The following is a 15,130-nucleotide window of genomic DNA, read 5'->3' as shown; positions in this document are numbered from 1 at the left end:
GTAAATCAATGGCTACACAAGAGCTTGTTTGTTTGCACTAGGACAACTTTTAAATACTGTAGGCTGGCAACAGGATTTACATTTACCCTCCGGTTTATTTTTATTGTAGCCTACAGCATCTGTTATCCGTGAGTTTCTGACGTTGTTAGCGGTGTGCCACACAGTCGTGCCAGAAAGAGACACCAGCAATGCTGACAAGATAGTTTATCAAGCTGCCTCCCCAGGTATGACAAAACTCTTAACACTTAATGACTGGTCCCGAGGGTAAAAGTTAATTTTTTTCCCGAGAATCTCGATGTTTGCCAAGGGGGAGCTGAGCGAAACATTAAGATCAAAGGGAAGCATAGTTGACCGGTTTCCCGAGGGACCAGTCATTAACTGATACAGTCGAAGCTCTCTTAACGGACACTCTCGTAAGCGGACAGCTCTACTTACGGCCGCCTTGTTGGAAACCCCATTTTAACTCCCATACAAACTCTGTATTTTTACATTCTCGTAAGCGGACATTCCCGTAAGCGGCCGCGGACACTTTCACAGATTACGACTCAGACTTTTTTCTTTGTTTTTAAGCTCCCGTAAGCGGACACCCCAGAGGAAATTCCTAAAAAAGCCTCTGTATCTTGTTTTTATCAATCAACTTTACATCGCCGTTCGTCACAATGATTTAACAGTAATTGCATTACCATATATCAGTGTTAGTTTTATCGTCATCTACGTCCGTCCGGTTATTGTTAGCTGGGCAAGCTCCCGTAAGCGGCCATCTATCCCCTACACCTCTGTGGCTGCTTCCAGAACCATTCTCGTAGCGGCCAGCTCCAGTTACGGACACTTTTTTCGTGTCCCGAGGGTGTCCGCTTACGAGAGCTTTGACTGTATGTTAAACAGCACAACAAAGTCATTATAGGAACAGGGGTTGTCGGTAAACATTTGCGGGTAACAGTGCACTGTTCCCCTCTGACGTCATAGATTTTGCAATGTTCTCCATCTCCAGTTGGCGGGAAATAGTTTTAATGTTAGATGAAGTGACCAATGGGAGCACGTGCTGTCGGGAAAAAAATTCCAGCTCTATAGCAAGTCTGTTTTTCTGCACACAGTCAAACCTCCTTACCAACAACTACATAACATGGACATCTCTATATAATGGACATCTTACTTTGTCCTAGCGAAAGCAGAATTCATATAATAATCTCTACTTCTATAATACGGACATCTCCATAATATGGAAAACGAGCTTTGAATGTGGTAGTAATGGAAAAGTACCGCATAGAGATGTATAACTCACTTTGATGTATTTGCAGATGAAGGTGCTCTGGTGAAAGGTGCTAAGAAACTTGGATTTTCATTCAACGTGAGAACTCCTACATCAGTCATAATTAACGCGGTAAGTGATCATCAAAATGTATCTTTATGCAAGTTAGTTCCTACTGAAAGCACTATGTTATTTTTCTAATTTTGCTTTAGATGGGTCAAGAGGAGGTTTATGAGGTCTTGAATGTTTTAGAATTTAACAGGTAAGATGGCAGTCAGACATGTGAGACGTAACAATAATGGTTTTAATTCCTCAAACAGTACTTGATAAATGGCTGAAGCCCATTAACATTATTGATGATGACTAACTATAATGAGTATGGAAAAAGATTCCTTGATGGGCAAACTTAAAAATGTCTCGTTCACGTTGAGACGTTACAGTGGTTCAGATTCCTTTCATTAATATTTTCCTATTTTGGAAAACCTGGTTATAGTTCTCTTGTAAAGTATTTAAGCGAAAAGACACCTTCAAAAAAAGAGAGGATGATGAGCTGATTTTTTTTAATTTTATATTACGTTTAGCACTCGTAAGAGGATGTCTGTGGTTGTTCGAACTCCTGAGGGCAAAATTAAGCTGTACTGCAAGGGTGCTGTAAGTACACTAAATAGTTCTTTTCTCTTCCTTTTCTAAGTTCAGTCAGTGTCTTTCCTGTCTTTCTGAGTTATGTTACTTTGTTTATGAACGTACACTTGTTTTCTGCTTCTTTTGCAATGTTCTATAATAAAAATCTGAAAATCTGAAATCTACTGTCAACAGGATACAGTCATCTTTGAGCGGCTTCAAGAAAAACAGATGTACATGGACAGCACTGTGGAGCACTTGGAAGAATTTGCCAAAGAGGGTGAGTTAATGAAGTGGAGCAAACACATTAAATGCAGTTTTTCCCTTCAAAGTAACCAACTTACAAGAATACTCACGTGCACTCCACGTGCATACCTTACGTTGTTCCGTTATAAGGAAACGTCATTTACTTAGCAAACAGTCAATTTTCGCAGTCAAACGCAGGTGAGTGAGTGTTTCCCGCCAAAACTGCCGCTGCCGCTACGAAATGCAAACATTTCTCTTAAATTTATAAGATACTCTTCTTCCACTTTTTCCAAAATTTTAGACATAAACTGTGAATTTCAGCTTTGTGCGCCAAACACATATAGAAAATCTATTAATTGCTATCAGAAACACATGGGTTACTGTTGCTATCTACCAGCTTTATCGCCACGTATTCTGGTATTTTGCTATATTTTGTTGTAACGTTTTCTTCCAAACTTCTTGAAATTTAGCGCAAAGATTTCAAAAGTGGCATTTAGTTTTTGCGTTTGACTGCTCTGCAGTTCCACCAGCCGTATTCAGTAATGTCGTGCTTATAATTTCCCATCAGGTTTACGTACACTTTGCATAGCAATGGCTGAGCTTGAACCTGAAGAGTTTCAGCGCTGGAGTGACATCTATTACAAAGCTTCTACAAGCTTGGAAAATAGAGAGAAGAATGTGGACGATGCTGCAGAGCTTATTGAAAAGGTTAGCCGGGTTGCCAATCGTAATTAACCTCTCAAGATTCAAGTGCGCAATTCTTCTCCCTGCTTCAGAGATGCTTTAAGTCTAGTTTTCACTAGGGACTCAAGCACAACTGAGCGACGCGGGGGTATCTGGAAGGGGTGTTTTAATTGAGCAGACACAGCCAGACGTCGTAAATTTCCTTGTGCGGTGTTTCGTTTTCACACGGCAAAACGCGAACACAAGTTAGATCCTTGTGCTTGCGCTTGTGTTTGTACTTGCATCGAGGCCGTTTTCACGGTGAAATAAGAGCTGTTATGCTTGCGTCTGTGCTTGCGTCGCTAGTGAAAACCAGGCTTTAGATTCAACCCGACACAGACCTATGTAGAGTTATGTAGTATCCAGTTTTGGATATTTTTCGGGTTTTTAAATTTTGTTCAGTTTCCTTTTGACAGTCACGTTTCGTTTTCGTTTCTCATGTTGTTATGCTGGTTGATTTTTAACAGAATTTGTTCCTGTTGGGGGCCACAGCTATTGAGGACAAGCTACAAGAGGTTAGTTTGTATTTGTGGAGTTGCCGTACGTAACACTCTGCTAGTTCCCACACCCATTTCTACTCTTGGTTGTAGAGGGGCTTGGTAACCATACAGGTGGTGGCAGGCGCGGGAAAAATCGCGCGTACGCCAGATCACGAGCTCCTGATTGGCTGAAGAACCAGTGTGTTTATTTTCATTGGTTAGAGCACTTTGTAAGAAATGTTGAATCAATTGACAGTTTCCTGAGCTGAAACCGCTGTTAGCTCTAGGGTGTACAATATCGCTCATCACCGCCTTTTTGACAATCTCCAGTGTTGATCTTGTTTGCTACATGTTTAAATTTTCTTTCTTTCTTTCAGGGTGTCCCAGAAAGCATTGCTGCCCTTGCCGATGCTGATATAAAGATCTGGGTACTAACTGGAGACAAGCAAGAAACTGCCATCAACATTGGTAATGAAATCCTGCATGCTGTTTAGTTCTTGCAGTTCTCTTGCTAACACTTAAAGGCCAGCCGGAACAGACAAGACGAGAGGGACTTTCTTCGACTATTATATAAGCGCGCGATCGAGCGAGCGGAGAGTACTCGATAGTTGGCATCATTTGCTTGTGAGCGAGGCTTTGAACTCTTGTTGGCTCAAGATAATAGTAATTTATTATTTTGTTTGTTGTAGGTTATGCATGTCGTTTGCTTACTCCTGAGATGAAACTGTTAATCTGTGGCGAAGAGACGCTTGATGTAAGTAACTGCCGATGTCGAAAAAGTAACAAAGGAACAAAATTCTGAATTTGATTTGGAAGATAAAGCGAAAGTTTATTTCTCTTTTAAATCTTGGAAATTCGGCCTTTTCTCTAAGTATGTCTTCGTACGCTGTAATCTGCGAAACCACCGGAAAATGTAAATGTCGGTGATTTATACAGAGATGGGATAGGGAGGGAGTAGAACTGGAGTTAAGGCGAGAACCAACAAATTCATCCCACATATCACGTCACTTTGGATCGAAAATATAGACAGCGAGATTGCTTAATGGTGATTGATCGATTCAGAGCGTAGTTTGTTTTTTTAACTGAAGGCAAAAAATAATGCTTGCTTTGAATCGGATTTTTAATTCTAAAGAAACTTGAAGGGAGACGCCAGTCAAGATGTTCCTAAAGAGAGACGATGATTATCAATAATTGTTGTTGTTGTTTGCAGGGAACACGTGAGTGGCTGAATGAGCATCTCAGACTTATCGGTCGAGACTCATCGAAGAAGAAAAAGCCAGCCATACGGGTACGTAGTAGATGGCTGTTTTGTTGGGATTGCCAGCCTTGGCAGCTTTATTCTATCTGGGGAGGGCCGGCTGACCTCAGTGGAGGCCCTCCCAGGTATCCTAGGCACCCATCCTCCATATTCACGAGGCAGTGGTTAATAGAAGTTTCCTTGTTGACGAGTTTTTCTGTTTGATTTTAGGATGACTTGGGACTCATCATCACTGGCAAGGTAAGGATTGGTTTTATGGTACCTTTTATAAAAATGTGTCGCCCATTTTTAAAGCCGATTGACCGACGTAATTTTGGCAATACTAAGGGTTTGAAAGCAGGGGGGCGACTTCTTTCCGAGAGAAAATATCCAGTTTTGTCGGTAAAAAGGATACATTGATTGAACATTTTTTGCTGTAAAGCTAATTTGCGCTTGTAATTTCGTGTCATTAGCACGTGTAGTAATGCACAGAATACAACTGGTTTCCGGAGAAGTTTTCAATCGTTTAATACGGAGTTAAACATGGCCATTGTTTTCTTAGGGGATGGAATAGTGCATTCTTGATCAGGACTTGTTTAACTGTAATTTTCTACCTGAATGGAATTACCGTGTTTTTAAATAAAATTTTACCTACCTACCTACCTACCTACCTACCTACCTACCTACCTACCTACCTACCTACCTACCTACCTCACCTACCTACCTACCTACCTACCTACCTACCTACCTACCTACCTCCTCCTCCTCCCCCCCCCCCTACCTACCTACCTACCTACCTACCTACCTACCTACCTACCTACCTACCTACCTACCTGCCTACCTACCTGCCTACCTACCTACCTACCTGGCTTCTCAGTTCAAAGTGTGTTTCATTGTCATCTCTTGTAATTAATCCATTATTATTTTTTGTTCGCCAGACTCTTTTACATGGATTATCAGACGAACTTAAATTGAGTTTCTTGGATCTGGCGCTCAGCTGCAAAGCTGTCATCTGCTGCAGGTTGGGGAACATTTTGTGCCTCGTTGTTTGTTGTTGCTAAAGGTTTTTTACCTAATTTTTGTTGACGAAAATATTTTTTTTTTCTCTACAGGGTTTCTCCTTTACAGAAAGCGCAGGTTGTCAAACTAGTCAAACAACATGTAAAGGACGCCATTACTCTCGCTATTGGTGATGGAGCGAATGATGTCGGCATGATACAGGTTACTCAAGTTTTCTGCACTCATATTGATATTGAAATTATTGACGTAGTAAATTTGTGGTTAAATATCTCCCCTTTAAAACCCATATCAAAACTGTTGATGTTGTTGATTCTGTAGGCAGCACATGTTGGTGTGGGTATCAGTGGTGTCGAAGGTCTTACAGGCAGCTAGTGCTTCGGACTACGCCATTGCACAGGTAACCCACATTATCATTGCATTATTCAGGCAATAGCAATACTCGTAGTGGCTTCAAGCCATAGAAACCACAATGCCGGTGCTGGGGACCGGCAAAGTTTACATGTTGCACAAAATCCGTCAGACATTGGGCATTAAAGAGGCTATGTTACGCATATTATGCACATTCGGCGCAAATCAACTGTCCATAGATTTAACTGAAATATTCCAACTGATTATGGCTTATGTAGAAGGACTCAAAAGAAACACGGAAAGGCCGAAAAGGGCATGCATGGGCAAAATTCGAGAAGATTAAAACGGATTGCGTTCGTGTAAACTTAAACAACGTCGGCCCGACTTTTTTAAAGTTTAGCCCAATTTGTATGAAAGTGTCATCTACAATGCTCGAAAATCATCCTTGTTTGTTATGTGACCGTGATTTTACCAATAAATGACTTTTGCTCTGCCACTTTGAAGTTTGCAGCTCTTAATTATCGAAAATAAATAGAATTACCTGAAATACCGTGACCTAGTCCCTTTAAAATTAATCTGTACTTAAGTATCGTAAAATGAAACCAAACAACCGTTCACGATATCCATCTTCCTTTATGTGGACTGGCAAAAGGGCGCGCGTTAGCCTTCTTAAAATTCAATTCAAATTAATAACAGTCCTCTTAATAATGTTGATTCTCTCACGTCTTTTCCTCAGTTCCGCTACTTGAACAAACTTCTGTTTGTTCACGGAGCGTGGAGTTACCAGCGTCTGGCCAAACTGATCCTGTATTCCTTCTACAAGAACGTTTGTTTGTATGTGATTGAGGTGAGTAAAGGTTGCTGTCTGCATTGGTTGCTTCGTCGGTGCGTTTGCATCTTCGCGTGTGCGTGCACGTGGGTGCGAGTGCGCTCGTGTTGCATGGACGTGCGTTTTGGCAGTTAAAAGAAGCTGTGCTGATGTTGCAAAAATGTTCGGGTTTACGGTTGACATTACGTAGCCCTTGTGGAAAAACTGGTCTGTGAGGTTGTTTTCGTAATATGTATTGTTATTGTCTTGCAGCTTTGGTTTGCGCTTGACAATGGATTTTCCGGTCAAATCCTGTTTGACAAGTGGTGCATTGGTATCTACAATGTGGTAAGTTTTTCTTTAGCTTTAGTAACAAAAAGAGGCAAAATAACGTGAACTGGATATGAAAATGGCGAGGATGGAAATGGATTCCAGTGGGCAAACTTCCGTTTGGCTTGGATCCTTTTTATTGCGAATAAAATGAGGAAACATTTTTTGTCTTAATACAGTATTGCGCCAACCCCTAATGACAACGTTTGTCCAGAGCTAGTGGAGGAAAACAGGGGGCGGGAACCCTAGGGAAAAAGGGAGCGGGGACCCTAGGGAAAAGGGGGAAAAAGAAGGGAACCAAGAAAGAAGGAGGCGGAAACCCGGAGAAAAGCAGTATTATTGAGATGCATGGCGGAAGGAGAAGAAACAGGGAAATTTGTGTTCCATAATAATCAGGATGACCAGTGAAACGGGCGAGGACGGGGAGTAAAGGGTACGGAAAGCGGGAAGTTCACACCCCCTTCTATACCTCCCCCCCCTCCTCCCCAGGACTATTACTGTAAAAATCCCTGCATTTACTATTTGTAAATTTTGTGTGACTTAGCTTTAAAACAAATACTACTGCCATTTGGGGTAGTCACCGTAGATATCTTATGTCCAAATTTGTTACAGCACCGAACGGTCTGTACAAGATTCATACATTGTTGTTTTCGTCTGATGCAGGTTTTCACATCAGTCCCTCCACTGGCCATCGGCCTGTTTGATCGTACAGTGACATCTGAAAGCATGCTAAAATATCCCAAACTTTATAAGGAGTCACAGAATGCAACACAGTACAACACAAAGGTGAGAAGTTATCCAACATATTTGACGAAAATTCGGGAGGAAAAAGGACTTTATATGGTCGTAGTCATGTCTCTAAGCCCACGGTTTTCGTCAAAGCTGTTGCTAAACAATATGACGTTTCTGTATGACACCCTTCTGACATGCTATGTTTTGATTGGATAATGAAAATCGGAAGCACGTAGTGGATTTTCCGACTGTCGTAAATGATGGCGTTGTTAGCACTGTACAGTAGTTAATTACAGGGTAACTGAGAAGAATAAAATAACGTGACTTTTTATGAGTTTTGTTTACAAACCTGTCTCGTGTTTGACCCACAAATAGAAAATGTTCTTGGGCGCAATCTTTTTTCGGTTGGAAGTTGGCAAAATCCTCACTTTTCTCTGTATTGTAGGTGTTCTGGATGTGGATCGCGGCATCTGTTTACCACTCTCTTCTGTTGTTTTATTTGCCCTGTTTCATGCTAAGACACGGTAAGTGCTTCAAACCAAGAAGGTTACTTGACACCTGTGCGCGAGGCAAGTTGTTAAGCCTGTTAACATTTTATACCAAGAGCCGGTTTATCTCTCTTTTCTCGATTAAAGTTCAGTTAGAATATGACGCGAATTGAGCAGTGTCTTACAACCAAAACCAAAGTAATTACTCTGCCAATCACAAAGGACACAGTCAATCCAGTGAACCAATCAGAACTCGAAGCAAATACATGTAACCGACACAAAGCGCGGGAAAACGTGTGTAAGCGAGTCACGAATGGTTTTAGTTTTACTTCTGATTGGACGAATAAATGGCGCGAGGTTTTGAAACCAATAAAAAAAAGGAGGCAGCGTGGCCTAGTGTTAGGACGCTCGACTTGTAATCAAATGCCACTTGATGGATTTGTCTTCAGTCGTCCCAAATTCAACTCCCCCATGCTTTGTAAATAGCCAACTGGTTAGCCTCCTACCAGTTGGGGTTTTTAACAAGTTTATGTTCGATTTGCAATACGTCCACAATTAGCAAAACAGTGCTTATTACATTGACATTTAAATAAAGTGATTTATTTTTTTATTATTATTATTTTTAAGCGTAGTTATACAAAACCAAACTAATTACGACACTCAAATGAAAACCGCTCTAAAACTCGCGTTTTAACTGTTTTTGTGCTAAATACCCTACACATACGGTTTATTTTTACCATGTAAGATCTTATGTTTCTGCGATTTTTTTTTTCAGAGGCGCCCTTCAGCGATGGAACGGTGGTTGGCGAGTGGTTCTTAGGAAATGTCGTGTACACGGTAAGTTATTTAAAAATGGATAGCTGTACTTTTATTCAACTCGCTATCCGGGTGCTGACAGAGCTGGGCATTATGAAAGAGCTACCTTAAATTTTTTTCCAGCTTTATCGATCTCATATATGTTTTATTTTACAGTTGGTCGTTATAACTGTGTGTCTGAAGGCAGGAATGGAACTGGACACCTGGAACTGGGTATGTGGAACAGTCGGTGCACGTGTGTTGTCAATGTTGGTGAAAATCTCATGCGGGTATTTTTTTCTTCGCAGCTATGTCACGTGGCCATATGGGGTAGCATCGCAAGCTGGTTCATTTTCCTGTTGATCTACTGCATTCCTGGCATGGCGCTGTATATTGCACCTGATATGATAGGCCAGGTATGGTTCTCTTTATTATGTACTGTTAAAGGTGGTACTAACTTTCAAGTTTGTGGATGACAATTCAAATGGAAGCTGTTGACCAGTAATTTCATGTAAAACTTGTTATAACGTTGTGCAAGGTGGTTCTAACTTTGAAGTACCTGTATGTGGATAAAACCATAGTGTGTGACCATTCAAATGAAATCTGTTGAGCAGCACTTTCATCAAGTATGCATTACATACTAACTTCTAAGCTTGTGGATGAAACCCAAGTGTGTGACTATTCAAATAAAAGCTATTAAGCAGTACTTTTATGTAGTGCTGTTCAAGTTGGTTTTAACTTAAGTCTGTGGATGAAACCCTAGTGTATGACCATTTAAATGAAAACAACAACAACAACAACAAAAACCTTTATTAAACGTGTCTGGGGTATTTAGCATTGCTGCTAATTTGGGGACAAACACACAAAAAAGAAATTATAAATGTGAAAATAAATAAGTATATCAAAAAAGTTAATAAGTAAATATTAAAAACATTAATAGTATCGAGAAGGACTTTATTGTGCTGTACAAGGTGGTTCTAGCTTTTACGTCTGTGGATGAACCTCTGGTATTGTGTGACCATTCAAAGCGATTGTGTTTTACTTTCGTGTGCCCTGTGTTTATTATGTTGTGATTCTAAAAAGGATAAAGCCATTTAAATGAAAGCTCTTGAGCAGTTCTTTCTTGTGGTACTGTTTGCATTTTAGTATTATGCGAAGGCTTATGTTTTCCGTCCGCAGATCTTTTCCGCTTTTGTTTTCCGTCTGCAGTTTTTTTTCTGACCTTTGTTTCATTTTTGCAGGACCGTATGTTGTATTCTTGTGGCGTCTTCTGGATTTCTCTCTTCATCATACCGCTGATTACTCTTCTGTTGGACTTTCTGTACAAAGTGTAAGTCAGCTGTTTGTTTTAAACCAATCGCGCGAGCGAGTGATACGGAATATGAAACAAAGCTGGTAACGAAAACTAAACATTTTTTTCTCATTCTCAGATTTCGAAGAACGTTCTATAAAACACTGAAGGAGGAAATCCAAGAAGTAGAAGCCGTGCATGTAAGTGCGACACTTCAAATTCACTTTAATGTACTGCAAAACTCAATCCCTAGCCCGTTGGACATGCACCTGGTTTTGCGGGGGATCTAAGTAACGCGCGAGGCGTGCGAAAACCACGCGCGTTTCTCTCGCGCGCGCTTGGCTCGCACTTGGCACAGATCTTCGCAAAAGCGCCGATCCAAACGGCAAAATGAATAGTGTCTGATGTATTTTGTCGTCATATGATAATCAGCGGGAAGTTCTCCAGACGTTCTTTCTTTTTGGAGGCGTATTAAAGCGGGTCTCGCTATTTGTAACGAACTTATGGTTAAGTTGATCTTTTTCTTAATTTGCAGGGTGATCCAAGTCGTTTAATTATGTCAGATCATGCTGTGCACGCGTAAGTACCAAACATTCCCGTAGAATTTACTACCGTGTTTGTTATGCTTGTTTGTGTTAATCATTCGGTGAAGTTTACTGAGCATAAATTTTCAAGTTGTCGACATTCAGATCGTCTTTGCATAGAAAACGTGGAGCTGAAATTTTCAACTTTTTCGATTTTGTAATCCATTTTTTCAGTAGGAGGCACGGTGGCCTAATGGTTAGTGCGCTGGGTTCAGGATCGTGTGGTCCGGGTTTGAGCCCAGGCTGGGGCACTGCGTTGTGTTATTGGGCAAGACACTTGACTCTCATAGTGCCTCACCGGCGTATTAATGCTGGGGGGTAACCCTGCGATTGACTAGCCTCCCATCCATACATGGGGAGTAGAAATTCTCCTATTTGCCTCATGCTACTGAAACCGGGATAAGCTCTGGCCTGATGGGCCATTAGGCTTGAACGCAGACTTAACCTACCTTATTATAGAAAATTAACGCGACTTAAATTAACGCGAATTCCAAACATTCGCGTTAATTTTTGTTAACGTTAATTTCCGCACCGTTAATTAACTGGAGCGTTAATTTCCATGACCTTAATTTCCATTATTTTGGCACCAATTTCTCGATACAGTCCAGACGTTCTTAACTCCAATTATCAGGGTGGAAATCTGCCGCTATCCCTGATACTGCGAAGAACGCTCGAAGTGGGAAAAGAACCAGGAGCACGTGCATTGTACGCCTACAAGTGTTCAAATAAACTTGTTCCTGTAGTTAACGGCGCGTTAATTTCCTTCATTTTGAAATGTTGCTCCCTCTTTCGCGTTAATTTCCTTTATTGGGAAGTAACTTTTCCTTCAATTCGCGTTAATTTAAGTCGCGTTAATTTCAAATACCTTAATTAACACAAGCGTTAATTTCCTATAATAAGGTATATCATTAAATTTGCAGGAAAATTTGGTCGCGAGACGAAGCGTTTGAAGACAGAAAAGACCGCGGTGCTTCTTCGCGTAAGTAATTTACTTGTTTCTAACATGGAATCTCTCTCAAAGTATCTGTTTTGATAGGTTGAAGAGAAATGATCATCATCATCATCATCATCTCCCCCCCTCTCTCATCACATCATATCATCATCTTTATTTATCAAATCACGGAATCATTCAGTTATGGTTTTCAAGTGAGCCATGAGCTCTAAAAAACCTAAACCCTTTTCCTGATATATTTTTGTTTTTTCCCTTTCTATAGTTGGATTTGCGTTTTCTCAGGAAGAAGATGCCCGAGTGGGACAGGTAAACTAAAATCTTTTCTTGAGGTGTTACGTTGTAGAGATTTAATCATCGACACCTATTATAAGGTTAAGTCCTTGATTACTTCTTGACATTTTTTTTTAACTCCTTGCGTTGGCTCTTCAAACATTACAGCCAATCAAAGAAAGATTCGCAGTCAGTACAATTTATCGGCATTTCACGTCTTTCGATCTTTAGACTAACTTGTAGAGAAAATAATTTTCGGAACCGAAACAGCTAGGAAGCAAGGTATTTTCCATCATAATTTTAGTTTTTTTTTTCAAGCTTTATAATATTGTGATATTTCGATTGAGTAGCTTTATATCGGAATTTGATCATCCCTTGGTATTTGTTCGAAAAAACATACTTTGGTTATCGTGAGTTGTTTTAGTTTGTGATCCGATGTTTTTTGTGCGTTAACAGTTTTGATCATTGGAAAACACCGTTAGAAGTGAACTAATTGTTTATTTTTTCCTATTTCAGGCGGAGTTGATTCGTCGCTATGACACCACGCTCAAGAAACCTCGCGGCGACTAAACAGTGGACCTGCCTCAACATTTTGAGTTGTAAAAAGTTATTTTAGCGTTATTATTTTTCATAAGAAAATTTATATATTATTTAAAGAGCGATTCCTACTTTTTCCGTTTCAAGGATATTTGGATTCTTTTGAATTAATAGGAAATAATAATTTGAAATTTGAATTATGAATTGAGGAGCATATATTCTCCTTTTTTCGATAGAATTATTCGACATTTTGTCGCGCAACAAGTTGTCTTTGTGGTGGAAATCCTGATTATTAAAATTTGCTGAGCCCACGATATTCGGCAAGAATGTTGCTAAGTATCGTGATGATCTCAGTGACGTCAAGCTGACGTGACCACGACGGCCAAACGCAAACCAACACTACTTTCGTATTTAACTTTCATGAATTTTGTTAGCGTTTAAAAAAATTACAGTATTGTGAAAGAATATTGTAAAAAAACGTTGCCGGAACATACAGCGGAAAATCAAAATGCGAGACGGCAAAACTGTTGGGTAGCAATTATTAAATTATCTATGCATGATTAGCGTAAAAAGCCGAAAGACTTTTAATTCTTAATTTTTTTGCTTGAAAGTAGAGATAGATTTGGCGGGAACTGTCAACGCGCCTTGCGTTTGACCTTTGTGGGTGACGTAGCAGCTTTCGGAGTTCTCGTGCTATTTCTGATTGGACAAAAACAGTCGGAAACCTTCGGGTGCTCCGAAGAGGATTTGCCGAAAACGACGCTTGGTTGGGTTAGGGAGCATTAGAAATCGGGAATTCTTGTGGAAACACGCGCTATCGTAGCTATTGCGAGTTTTCTCATGCAATCACGTACGTTAATTTACATCCGTTACACTGAACTGAGTGTTATCTGTTTTCTTTACAAACTACGTGTGGATTTTTTTTCTTACTTTAGTTGCTGTATATTTTGTTTACAATAGCACTCGCTGCTGCGTTGCTTCTTGGTGAAGTTTCCCATTACTGATTGACATCTTTTTGCCATCGTTTTGCTGGTTTTCCCGGTTTTTTTTTTTTTTTTTTTTTTTTTTTTTTTTTTCAAAAACACCCAGAACGTTCTTAAAAGGGGAGATGTTTACTATAAATTATTTATTAAACAAGACTTTTTCCCGGTTTTTGACCAACAGGAAAATCAAGTTAATAGCCAGAGAGGAAGCGAAATCATGCGCTAATTGCACGTGCAGTCGCTTGCTCTCTGATTGGCTGTTAAGACTGGGAAGCAAACAAAAAATCGAAACTTCAGCGAGTCGCGACGGAACGCATCGCAATTTTAGTTTTTGTCATTTAAGTACAATTTTCAGATATTTTTGTACTTATTCAGAAATATTTTGGTTAACACCACAATTATTAAAGGTCGGTTATGGCGGTTTTCAGTGATATGCGAACTCTGAAATTCAAAATCCAACTAACGATTGCGTTTTTCGCTGCCGTGAATCATAATTATGGCGACAGCCAACGAACCATGAAAAAAGGAAATAAACAAAATGGATCAAAATCTACCGATCACAACTGACGGACGTGATCTTTTAACCTGGTTGAAGTGAACTTCTGTTTCCCGAGAGGTCCACAAAGATGATTGACGGCAGCAAAAAGCGTAAACCGTTGGTCGAGGATTGAATTTCATATCACTGAAAACCGCAATAAGTTGTAGTCTTGAGGAAATAACCAACATTTATTTACATGTCATTTCGATTTTCCTCGGAAAGGAAAGGTATAATATTGTTACAATCGGAAATTTAAAAAAAAGTTGTGTAAACTTCATCAAGTTCTGATTATGTTTCATTCCATATTACACTGTTATTACATTTTTTAATGGAAAATCGTTCAATACAAGAACCTCTTGTAATCGCTTGTTAGTCGCATTGAATTCTTAAGTACGGCCTTTTCCTTTGGTAAATTTTCTTTTTGTACATCTGATAATTTCTGTCGTTGGCAATTATGCATTATGGGGGTAAGAATATAATAAAAATAATGATAATCAAGGTCTATTTATTATTAGGCGATAGTTAAAGTAAAGAAAATAGTCCTGAAGTTCTAAATATTCATGTTGATATAGATATATGGACTATGTGGTCAATAAAGTGAAGTATTAAGCCATACAGGTCTTTGCGTACAAGTTTTGTTAGGTCACACTTTCGTTCAACTATAAAATAAACATTGCCAAGACAGTGGCAGATCGAGATGTACCCAAAAAGGCGGGAAATGACGTCATCGATATCCTCACTAGTGAGGATATGGAAAATACGCCACTTCAGTCCCGGATGCAGTTTCGTATGAATTTTACAAGTGGTCTAGTTTCCAGTAAAACACTCGCGGCTATATAATAAGAAATTATATATTTGAACTGCGGATGAAGTATAAATGAAGAGAAGATCCTCGCAGT

General features: G+C 39.8%; 1 protein-coding gene across 1 annotated transcript in view; it reads left to right on the top strand.

The window, feature by feature from the left end:
- The window catches only part of LOC144653300 (phospholipid-transporting ATPase IA-like), a 49,913-nt gene extending 35,069 nt beyond the window's left edge, over positions 1-14,844 (top strand). Inside the window, 28 exon segments of the mRNA XM_078513273.1 lie at positions 110-224; positions 1,299-1,381; positions 1,462-1,511; positions 1,831-1,900; positions 2,066-2,150; positions 2,685-2,824; positions 3,307-3,354; positions 3,696-3,786; positions 4,008-4,072; positions 4,529-4,606; positions 4,787-4,816; positions 5,494-5,576; positions 5,668-5,776; positions 5,894-5,932; positions 5,934-5,972; positions 6,660-6,770; positions 7,005-7,079; positions 7,725-7,847; positions 8,239-8,317; positions 9,057-9,118; positions 9,254-9,310; positions 9,385-9,492; positions 10,318-10,406; positions 10,507-10,567; positions 10,903-10,946; positions 11,872-11,930; positions 12,166-12,209; positions 12,690-14,844. Of these exon segments, the coding sequence (XP_078369399.1) occupies positions 110-224; positions 1,299-1,381; positions 1,462-1,511; positions 1,831-1,900; positions 2,066-2,150; positions 2,685-2,824; positions 3,307-3,354; positions 3,696-3,786; positions 4,008-4,072; positions 4,529-4,606; positions 4,787-4,816; positions 5,494-5,576; positions 5,668-5,776; positions 5,894-5,932; positions 5,934-5,972; positions 6,660-6,770; positions 7,005-7,079; positions 7,725-7,847; positions 8,239-8,317; positions 9,057-9,118; positions 9,254-9,310; positions 9,385-9,492; positions 10,318-10,406; positions 10,507-10,567; positions 10,903-10,946; positions 11,872-11,930; positions 12,166-12,209; positions 12,690-12,743 (2,091 nt within the window). The 3' untranslated portion in view covers positions 12,744-14,844.
- Positions 14,845-15,130: the final 286 nt, after the last annotated feature.

This window comes from Oculina patagonica, chromosome 5, assembly GCF_052425735.1.
Source record: "Oculina patagonica isolate OP01 chromosome 5, crgOcupat, whole genome shotgun sequence".
NCBI lineage: Eukaryota > Metazoa > Cnidaria > Anthozoa > Scleractinia > Oculinidae > Oculina > Oculina patagonica.
This window is presented reverse-complemented; position numbering and strand designations above follow the sequence as displayed.